At 39.9% G+C, this 11764-nt stretch overlaps 1 protein-coding gene across 2 annotated transcripts; it reads right to left on the reverse strand.

The window, feature by feature from the left end:
• Window positions 1–1173: 1173 nt before the first annotated feature.
• On the reverse strand, window positions 1174–11438 carry nap1l4a (nucleosome assembly protein 1-like 4a). Of its 2 annotated transcripts, XM_030790280.1 has the most exons (15): window positions 11388–11438; window positions 10430–10473; window positions 10101–10161; window positions 9516–9660; window positions 8573–8656; window positions 7824–7955; window positions 7564–7635; window positions 7320–7459; window positions 6922–7067; window positions 5302–5321; window positions 4448–4567; window positions 3290–3325; window positions 3142–3192; window positions 2826–2857; window positions 1174–2336 (listed from the first exon to the last, which is right to left on the reverse strand). In XM_030790280.1, the coding sequence occupies exons 2-14, from the start codon at window positions 10455–10457 to the stop codon at window positions 2852–2854; spliced, it is 1041 nt and encodes a 346-aa protein (XP_030646140.1). In that variant the 5' UTR covers window positions 10458–10473; window positions 11388–11438; the 3' UTR covers window positions 1174–2336; window positions 2826–2851. The 2 variants fall into 2 exon arrangements, with proteins under 2 accessions (XP_030646140.1, XP_030646139.1); XM_030790279.1 differs by lacking the exon at window positions 2826–2857.
• Between the last annotated feature and the right edge of the window lie 326 nt (window positions 11439–11764).

Below are 11764 nucleotides of genomic sequence, written 5' to 3' on the forward strand. Positions count from 1 at the left end.
ACATGCTCTCGATTCAATCAGGTGTGCTCAGCCCATCAAAAGTGCCACTGATGAGTTCGGCCAGGTAGGCAGAGCAGGAAAAGATGGAAAATGTGCAGAGCAGGCTGCCTCTCCCCAGGAACAGGATTGAGAAACAGTGCTTTAGGGGTTGAACACACACAAACACACATGTATACGGTGCCTTAGAGAACCAGGGCAAGCTTCTGTTTTGGTAGTAAAGAGACATATGTGGACGTTCTCTGGTTTGGGATTTGTTCAGGGTGTGTCAGAACTTGAACAAGAATTGTAAACACATTGGATAAAGCTTTTTTTTTTTCTTTACCACACATATGTTTTTGAAGCACTAAACCATAGCAGAAGGTAAGAAGTCTCAATTAACCACAACTCAGGCGGTACATTTTCACGGTCCATCTTCACGATGGCCAACTACCCATTTGTACACTTCTTTGAACACAAAAGACCATTTACAGCGTGTTCCACCCTGATTCCGCTAAAAGCATTTCTTACATGAATATCGCCTTGTCTAGTCTTGTAGATTAGCCTCTATTTGCCTGCCTGTTAAGCTGTGCATTTGAGGGCGGTTTTGCTAAACTAAGTTACTGAAACATGGATAATAACAATTTACCAACAAACCTGTTGCTATACACAGGCAGATAAGCAAAGAATTTCCTCCATGGAGCATCCACACCCACAATCAACAATACACAAACACCTGTGGTGAATTTTTATGTATTTTTTCTTTATATATAGATTTTTTTTTTACAGTACCTTGGCAGTGTCTTGACTCTCTAAGAATTCAAAATACGTGATGTGGCAAGACCTTGAACATAACCTTGAAGGTGCATGAGAGAAAGTCAAGAGGTTCTCATAACTGTGGTATCAATCCAATCCGTGTTGAAATTCCACACATACTGCTGTGGAATGAGGATGTGGAAGGAAGAATCTGGTTGAATGGGAATCACTCCAGTTCCCTCAGATCAAGCTCATGAACACATACTCTTCTCATAGAAATCTGACTCTATGAAAGAGGCATTATTTCCCATTTTAAAAGTCTGTTTTCTAGAGGTGAGGCACAAACTCACTCTCAAACGCAAGGAAGTAAAAAAAAAAACCCTGCATAAAGAACAGAAATAAAGGAACCAGTCTTTTTTTTAAATGTTGCACATGTTTTAATAGAATATTTGGACTAATTTTGTACAAACTGGATATAATATTGTGTAACAGCCCAGGGAGACTTGATAAGGCCATTGCTAGCACACAGTTAAAATGGAGTGTGAAGAATTACCTCGGTATAAAGATTTGCTTCTTTATCTTTCACAAGTAAAAGCTAAATGCAAATATATTACACATACTGTAAAGGAAACCAAACGTTTGCAAAACTCTGTTAAAATGTGCTATGTTCTGCGACCCTGTAGGAGTCATTTTAAATGACCTGCATTCCTCACTGATCATATACGAACTGAGGAACTGACTTGAGTATAAAGCTTTAAAAAAAAAAAAAAAGGTCCAACCTCCTGAAAATACTGAAGAAAAAAAAAACAACATTTTGGCATGACAGACACTGCTCTGTGGCAGAGCTATAGTGAGCTAATCACTACGAAGCTCGGTACAAGTTTTTAAATGTGGCAAGTCATAGCTGCATTCATACAGTGCACTACTGAAGTCAACTACACGAGACCACCATGAGCTCAAAGGACTAGACGAGAACATCGACTCAAAAAAAAAAAAAAAAAAAAATAGGAACACTGATTTAAATAGGCTGTAACAAATAATGAGTATTTTTGTTGTTGTTGTTGTTATTGTTGTCATTGATACTTTGTCAGCAGTTTGTCGGTAGACATTTTGTAATTGGCATAAAAAACCCTGAGTGACTCATCCGCCAGAGGAATAAATCTCTGGGAAATTTTCTTAATCCCGGGGGTGCGTTCAAGATATTGCAACGTTGACCCAGAACACAGATTATAAATGAGTGGCACTATTACGTAATTCATTTTCTAGAAACTTCGGATCTGGCAGAACTTTCACCACTATTCAAAACTCGCTTTGTGGTTACCTGCATCTGTTCAAAATGTAGTAACACGCTATGTAACCACATGAACCGATATATAAATTAGTGAAGGTCGACAAAAAAAAACCTAGAAAGGCAGAAGAGATCATGCACTTCACTACTGAGCTTTTGGTTTCCTATTGCATTTGTCTGACTGATTTATGTATGGGTGGCCCAGCAGAAAGTGGACCTGCAGGTTAACAGACTTGGATCAGTTTGACAGACGTTTTCAATGATTACATCTCCATTCTTACTGCTGTTTGCACTCGGCAGGCTGGGGCTCCCCTTTCTGTGAAAAGAAAGAAAGAAGGGATGGCAGACAAAGTAGAGGGAATGAAGAAGAGAGAGGGAGGGGGAGAGAGAGAGAGAGAGAGAGACTATTAGCATTAATGTAAATAGCAGAGTGGCATGACTGAAGGTATTCTTCGTGAAGCTGGGGAAAAGAGTGAAGAACACAATAATAAGGTAAAGAAAGAGGAAACAGGAGGAGGCCAAAATGAGGAAATCCCAAGACTTTGCTACGTAGCCATTTGGAAGAGATGCGAAAGATAAAATAACAACAAGATCCACAAGTGTCATAAACTGCCGCCACCAGTCATGAAAGACTGGAATGAGCAGATTGTGTCCGTACGTGGTGTTGGCGGGGGGGGTGGGGGTGGGGGTGGGGGGGTTGTTCGGGGGGAAGGAAGTGGTGGATGGGGAGTATGCGGCCAGACACAAAGGAAAAGACATAAAGAAAAGGACAAAACAAGGACAGATCCCATCGTGTGTTGCTTACCTAACAATGCATGGAGTGAGAATGAATTAAGCCTGCAATGAAAACAAGGGGGTTGGAAGGTGCAAACAGAAACATGCATGCAGTTACTTCACAGGCTCCACTGTCACACACTTCTGATGAGTCACACATTTCCCTCCAATACAACTTTCCAACTGTCTCCCTTGGACGTCACGAAATTATTATAAACTCACCGTAGCTGAACTAATGTCTATTACATTAGTTAAATCAATCATAAATAAACAAGTTTAATTAGAAATAGGATTATAAGTTAGGTGCAATCAACAGATAACTTTAAAAAAAAAACCTGGTAACTGACCTGAGGGTCGTATTCCTCCTCTTCATCTTCATCACCTTCCTCGTCATTATCCTGAAACAAACCAAAAGAGACAAGATTTTTATATTTCATCATTAATCCTAAACGTATAACTGAATAATCATAAAAAAAAAAAAAAATAAGATCTGACCTCTTCTTCCCCCTCATCAAGCTCTTCTTCATCAAACTGCAATAACAGACAGACCAGATGTATAACATCACATGTGAAGATATGACATCAGAGACATCAGAAAGATCCAGAACTACTAAACACTTCACACATTCCTTTTTGTCTGTTTGCTAAGCCAAATACCTGCTCATTTGTCCAAGCTGTTATGAAGTTACATGGTCTGGAAGCTAGTTGGCTAGTAACATCACAACTTCAACAAAGGCACTGTTGGTTGATGGGAACTTCCTGTCCTTTATTAAGCATCAGGAGAGTCTGAGTTGTGGGTCTTTTGTGTAGTTTAAACGGTTCAGACGGTTCTACTGATGCTGTAATTATTTCTTTTGTGTTTCATAGAAATTTCTAAGAAATTACGAACCTCTTTTCTGCAACAGACTTAAAAATCAGTGCGAAGGCCCTCTTTATTGTATTTGTTACTGTAATCATTGACCTTGAGCTTCGTTTAAGGCTCTCTGCAGTTTTAATCAGATGAATCTAGCTGTATTGATCTACAGTGGTGACGTACTCTCATCTGGCCATTTTCTCCAAAGTCTGGCTTATACCATTCATCTACGTTTACGCCTCCAAAAAGGTCCAACTGACATGAATGTTTTCATTTGTGCTGTTTTCAAAAACGTTTCATCTCTTGTGGGGTGATAATATATATCACCATTGATTAAAAATGTTTCTATAATGGTTGAGGCAGTTACCACTCATAAGCCCAATGATACTGCAGCAATAGGGAGCCTCAGCCAAGCCGTAGAGCTTAACCAATCAATCAGCCTCCAGGACCGGAACCACTGTTTCATATCACTGTTTTAAGGTAAGCTTAGAAGGAAGGCTTGAAGGTTAAGATTCCATTCAAATGTGAAGGAATTTTGATGTTAAACGCAGGCTGAGAAGGATTAGCTTCAACCTGAACCCTTTAGCTTTGTGCTTAAGATAGCTCAACCGTTAAAAGACAGGCCTGGCCTAGTAAATTCCAACGTGAAAACCCTTTTGCGTGAGGTTGTAAAATATCGCCGTGGCCATGTAGTGCTTGCAGGCCCCCGCATTGTCACGTAGGGTTTAAAGAGGATAACATGTCAGTGTAAAATACAAAAACGGTTTACACTTTCATCAGAGAGGGAGTGAGTAACCTACGCTGTCATCATCTTCCAGCGCCTCTCCTGTGAAGTAGAGCACAGCTCTGGGCACTATTCTCTCTCTGAAGAAGTGTCCAATCTCAAAATCTGCCGCTAAGGTGAGCTCCGTGTCCTCATCCTGAAAAAAAAAAATTATATATATATATATATATATATATATATATATATAAAATATATATAACCTCTTAATGTTAGCATCTGTTAGTTTTCCTCATTCAATTGGCTTCAGAATGAGTCATGTAGAGATTTATGATCAAAAAACGGATAAATAAAATATTTAATGTAAAAAAAAAAAACAGATCTCTTTCCACGTCACCTATTAAAAAAACAACCAAACTATTTCCCATTGGTAGAAAATGAAAACATTTTAAGGACTAGCAGTGACATCGTCAGGCCCTGTCACAACAGAAAAAAAAAAAAAAACAGGTCTGGAAGGACATAAATATTGTTGCGTAAACAGTTTTGGACGTACACAAACTGCTTACTGTGGACTTTTGCCTCACGCTTATTTGAGACACTTATTCCACACTGCTCATTCAAAGCCCCATCATGTCTCAAAAAATGGAAACAACTGAAGGACCTGTGGGTCCATTCATAACAGAAAAGGGGTTTGGCATCAAGTGAAGGGCTGTTGATGTATAAACTACTGCTGACGCACACAGGCTGCTGAATGTGGACTTTTGCCCATTAACATATGGGGAGAGAATGCAGTGCATGGTATGACATCTTTGGCCCTCCCTAAGAGTCTAGCAATGGGTCTCTGTAGCCAGAGAGGTAGACAAAGTAAATGTTTACAAAGAACAGTTTGGAAAGTGTGTCTAAGACTGCTTTTGGAAAAAATGTATAACTCACCATCGGGTCTTCTGGGGAAACTGCAAGACAGAGGGACAAAGAGATAGATGGAAGAGATAGATCAACAAAATGACAGAGACACACATTTTTCAAATTATTTTTATAGGAAAGTCAACAATGTGCTGACAACTTCAAGTTATGGTGTGTCGCCTTTTAAGAGCCGTATCAGTTAACACCAGCAAATAAAACAGTAACACGAGACACAATGAGAAAAAATGTTGGTATGAAATGTGAAAAATGCTTGAGAGAGAGTAAAAGAAAAAAACGACCCCAAAACGAAACAAAATAAATAATAAAAAAAAAGTCAGCTAAAGGAGATATGTTTGTTTTAACCTGTCTGCCTAAAACCCTTCGGTTGCTTCGACTGATTGGTGCTCCATTACATCACGTTGGAGGCGACGCTGCACTGCATCGAAAGGCCTCTGCAACAGTGACTTCAAAGGTGAAAGCCACACCCTCGCGCGGAATGCCGTGAGGTAGAGCACGGCTCGCTGAAAAGTCTCTGTTACCGCGTCAACATATCCGGAAATGAATCTTATGAATGAATCCTGAATACCACTACCTTGGTTTTCCCACACTCTTCACAGGTAGGGCCGCATTCTTCAGCTCTGATGAGAATGAGCTGAAGCAACAGCCTGTGAAACAATGCCAGGCGAGCGTTTTCGGAAACGCGAATGGTTGACACACACAAAATTCAAATGAAATACCTTAACTAAATTCTTGAAATTACAAGCCCTCTGGTATTCTTAGATTCCGGTGATCGGCTAAAGAAAGACAAAAGAAGTCTCACATAGCTTCCTAATTCCTGGTTGTATAAAAAGAGAGAGTTGTTCGAGTCTGACATTTAGATATTCTCGTTGGCTTGGTCGACAACACGGCGAAAAGCTCAAAAGAAAATAAAATATTTGAATGGACACTGCCAGAGGTGGATGACAATGTCGATTTAAGAGAAGCACCTGTTCCCACGCCATTCTATTGTGGGAGCTCAAATTTCTCTCACTGAAATATTCAGCTCATTCCCTGCTAAATAATGAAGCCAGTCTAGTGCGTGGTTTGCATGTATTAAAACATCTCATTTAGTCAGTACTGGTGAGTAAGGCGGCCGAAATTGTGTGTGTGAAGGTGAGCATCTCCACCACTGAATGAGCTACAAACACTGTAACACACAGAAAGACAATGGAGCCGAACAGTACCGTGCAAGAATGCCTTCAGTTACAGATATAATAGATTAGTGGCACTTCCTTGATGTGCAGAAACTGCACAGTGCTTGAGAATAAGTCTCTTGGAAAAAAATGTGGATAAAATGTAGGTAATGTAGGTAAAAGACTCTAATTCAATTTACATTTCTTCTGTAATAAAGACATTCAAGGTGTTACTAAACCTGAATGACCACCCTAATTTAGGAAGCATTTCTTTAATGAAATATGATAAGCGATGAAGGTTGTAGGAAAACTAAAATATAGAGAAAGTATAAAGAGAGGATGATTCAGTGGTTCTTGTTCGCAGCCTACAATAACAAGAGACCACACAGTATTGACGTCTGATGCCATCTGCTGGGCAACTAAAAAATGGTTAAATGACTAGTCACACATGGGCTTCGGCTCATGGGCCATCACTTACCTTTTACAGGGTTAAAGAAGTTAAAGAAGGAGTCGTTGGGGATTTGCTTTGTGACCGTCCGCACCGTGCCCCGACCCTTGTGTTTCTGCTTCTTTTTGATGGTTTTCACGGTCACATCTTTGCCCTTATGCCAATCAATCTGGCAACTGAATTAAACAAACAAACAAACAAACAAAGGAAAAAAAAAAAACCCCCAAAAACGTTACACATGTTTTACAGAGTGTATTTAACTTTTTCAAATCTTTGCTTTATATACGTTGACATGAAACATTCAAATTCAAACCAAACTATTGTACGAATTGATATCTACAGTAAAACAATTCAGACAATTCAGATTCCTCCTAGGCACTTCGTTTAGCTGTATAGGACTTTATGAGAGTCAGTGTAGCGGCACTCACCCCTCACAGTCAATAATCTCTGGCCCTTCGAAAGAGAAAGGATCTACCTCGTCCGGTTCAGACTTCATCTTGTACACTTTTGTGAGGACGGCATTAGTGAAGTAACTGTTTGTCTCAAAATGGAACTCTAATGTGAAGCTCTGTTTGGAGAATCAAAGAGAAAAAAAAAAACAATGCGTGCAGTCGTAATGACATCTAAAAATCACCAAATGTACTCTGTGCACAAGAGCTCACGGAGACCTACCATTGGCTGCCCAGGTTCAGAGAATTTGACTTTGATGTCCCGTAAATGCTTCAGGATTGGCTCGTCATGTTCCTGATTCACAAAATAACACAACTAATTACTAGGCTTAGAAAAACACAGTTCACAACTCCACCTAATTCGGTAAATAACTTACATTAAAAATCTATATATTAAACACCAGATCAACTCAAGGTTATAGTGGGTGCCATTAGGCATGGTGAACATAAGGTAACACAACAGAGTTGTGTGAGGTATCCCACCTGCACCATATCACTAAGCATGTCCACACTTCTGAGTGTGGTGAGCCAGAAGTCAGGGATGCCTTTAGGGTCCTCTGTGGTGGCAGAGTCCTCTTTCTTCTCCTCCACTGCTGCCTTCTTCTTCAGCTCCTCCTAAAGGGATATATTCAGTCACTGATTACCATCCGGCGCTTCAGTAATTAGGCCAAATTCAAGTATCACCAGTTAGCACCTCTGCAATGAGTAGTGATTGAGCCGATTCAACTAACATGGCAAATTCTGATACAAGTACCATGGACTAATTTTTATATGGCTGATGCCAAAACCTCCTTTCACACATGTCCTAAAAGGCCTAAGAGTGTGTCTGAAGCATAATTCTGAGTAGTCTAAGAGAAGGTCTGAGGGTAATTCTGAATAGTCTATGAGAGGGTCTGAGGGTAATTCTGAATAGTCTATGAGAAGGTCTGAGGGTAATTCTGAATAGTCTATGAGAAGGTCTGAGGGTAATTCTGAATAGTCTATGAGAAGGTCTGAGGGTAATTCTGAATAGTCTATGAGAAGGTCTGAGGGTAATTCTGAATAGTCTATGGGAAGGTCTGAGGGTAATTCTGAGTAGTCTATGAAAAGGTCTAAGGGTAATTCTGAACAGTCTATGAGAAGTGAAGTGATGCTGAATAGAGTCTCACTGTCAAAAGTCTGCATTTATGAAGCTGGATTATTCAAAGATCCAGGTGATCAGACTTTTATTTTATTCACCCAAATCTACTCACAGCCAGATCCTCCTCTTCTCGGTCACTGTGCCATTCACACTCTTCATCTGTGGGCTCCACCGCTCCCGACACCACATCTCTTCTCTAAACGAAATAAATTTAACATCATGTCTCATCCAGCATCTAAAAAAAGTACAGTACATAGCATTCACACCCATGTGGAAAGGATTACAAAGAAACCCACGCAACACACCAGAGCCAACAACCCTGATACCCTTATGCCCTCTGGAGGCTGTGTACAGCAATAGCACCCACATTGCCCTCAGTGAACATTACTCATGATTTTGCCAGCTTGTCCCTAGTAAAGAAAACAACTAGACCAGGAGGAAGGAGGTTGGTCATTCTTTGCGAAGGGCTGAGGCAGGAAATGACACTATGTCTCTGCTGTCCAAAAATCAGAGCCCCTAAGGTCCAAAGATCAGAACCAGAATAGCAAAGGGCCAAAAGTGATTTGAACAACTGCTAACTTAGCACTGCTGCTAACTTGTTACCTAAGCTGAAAGTTCCTTAGGTTATAGGCTCTGTAATATATAAATAATAAAAATGCTAAATGTTGCAACTCGTGTGAAAATAATGCACAATCTATGGTTCTGTGAGGACAAACAGAGAAAGTCTGACTGGCTATATCAGCATTTCTCAAAGCATTTCACAAGATCCCTAAACCCACTCCGTTTATTCTTACTGCAACGTAATGCTGTGTATACCTCCTTTCCATTTTCCACTGGTGATTAAGAACATGTTTTGAATAAACAAAACAAAAAGTGTACAAGTGCCTACAAGTGCTAAAACAAAACTGAAAAATGGCATGTTAGAGAGAGTCATTAGACACTGCCCTTGATCAATCCAATACCTGTGTTGCTTCATTTTACTGTTTGGCTGTATTGTATGACTTTGACACTCGGGACACTACACAGTACAGTAATGGTGTAGTTTTAGTTTATACCTTGTCATAGAGGGGCTGATAGAGGGCTGCATACTTCCTCTCCAGCTCGTGTACTTCCTCATAGAATTTGGCCTCTATGTTGGCGCACTGTAACTGCAGCCTCTTCAGTGCATGCACTCTCCTCTTCACTGATTTGGGCAGGAGACTGAGAACAGAGAGGACAGGTCACAAAACCAATTGTCAACACAAACAAAGACATTACAGTAAACCTGTATAGGGGGCATGCAAATCTGAAAAGCTCGTTGAAGAGGAAGACAGGAATAGTGATTGGACAGTCTGTCTTATTTCCTCTCTTTTTGAATGTCTGGTCATTATGTTCCATTACACAAACATACTTGTTCTGCTATCAATAACAGCAATTATGCAATTTGTCCTCTCCTAATGGTATCTGTTTACATGTTTAATGATCTCAGCAAGATCAAGATCAGGGGTAACTCTAAAAAACTCTGAAAAAAACTTTGATACTGCTGTCAAACTATACATTTGTAAACATGTTGATTTATACTCCCATATCACTCAAGTACATTTACATGGTAAATTACTTTTTGGCTATGGTTATACTATGGCTAAATCACTGGTACTTACCTCTCCATGTGATGCACTCCCTCTGGTCTATTAAACTGCATTATTATGTCTGCACTCTTACCTGTCAATCAAAAAAGGAAACCCTGAAGCAATAAACAACCGCATGTAACAAAAAGCTTAGAAGCTACAACGTGAGAAACAGACATTTACATTTCTAACAAGAACGACAAGAACAACATAAGAAAATATTATCGAAGCCTTATCTCCATCAAATACGGTTAAAAAGGGACTTCTTCTGACAGAACTGTATTCCGGCAGATGGCCTATAATAGAGGCAGATGAACAAATGTGACACGTGTGACAGAAGACAAATGCACAAACCAAAATACCTTTGACGTCGGCCTTCTTCCCCTCCATCTCAATCTCCTTTCACCTGTCATCACAAATGTGAACGAATACGCTTTACAGACTTCGTAAGTTTGACATTTTAAGACAACGCAAGCTGAAACAATTCAAAGACGTAACGACGCTACAGTAGGCTACAGTTCTACTGGTTATATTGAGTTCTTGTTACTTTTAATCTGTGAAAAATATAAATGTGCAACCATTCATATCCACAGAAACTGAGCAGCTAGTGAGCTGTGTCGCTAATGTAGCCTACGTTTAATTAAGTTGCAATCATACAGCGCAGGCTATTGTACGTGTCAATGGGAAAATGTCTATGACATGTTTTTTTTTCACTCGCTCGAGACACCCCATTGGACATGGCAGGCATGTTTCGAAAAACAAGGGCTGCCCGATGACACATACGGCTGGCAGGCTAGTTTGCTATGCGAGCTGAAGCACGCCGTCGACAAGAGCACCAGTTACTCATAGTTGGGTCCGTTAAATGTAACGTTTGGCATGGGATATCAAACAAGACACAATGTATCTTATCTAGATCACGAAATGTATTTGAAACGCTAATGTAAGAAAGGTAGCTGACATTGTGGTTTTTAAATACTGTTCTGTTAGTGGAAAACTTTTAGGGGGTATTTGTATTTCAACGTGAGTATTGTTGCTGACGGATTAATTTTAGGACACCAGCTGCATCGCTCAATCCTTGTTAGGCTACTACACTGTCTCCCTGAGTTAAATGACCGCACTGAAGATCCTAGCACATGGAGTGGACCACCTCGTTATTGAGAAACATCTGAAATTATCTAACCCCAAGTCGCGTTCTTTAAAAGACATAAACAAAGTGGCACAACCTGACAAAAAACAATTTTATCAGCAAATGTCACCTATAAACAAGTGCAAATATGTAATCAACCTTGAAAAAGAATTATTCAGATTTTCTTCTCTTACCTCAGCGTTAGGATCCACGGTCCTCACGCTCTTAGCTACAGCAAACTAGCAAGTGTACACCACTTCGCAATATTCCTAGCTCTCATTGGACTATGCCTTGTAAGGCTAAAGTATTCAAGCAAATCATAAAGGCTCTTTTGTATCGCCAAACGTCATTGGTTTCAGTTATGTGGCGAAGAGCGGAGCGTGCCCCCAAGACAGATATAAAACGGGCTATAGTCAGCAATGAATAACCATTTTTTGTTACGTTCTAACTGTTAGGCTAAATGAAGTTTAAACAGGTATATAAATTAAGCATTGAGGAATTGACCAACAAACTATCTACTCTTTATAGTTTATTTGTTTATCTGACGTTGTAAATGATGTTCGAAATATTT

This window comes from Chanos chanos, chromosome 13 (genome assembly GCF_902362185.1).
Source record: "Chanos chanos chromosome 13, fChaCha1.1, whole genome shotgun sequence".
NCBI lineage: Eukaryota > Metazoa > Chordata > Actinopteri > Gonorynchiformes > Chanidae > Chanos > Chanos chanos.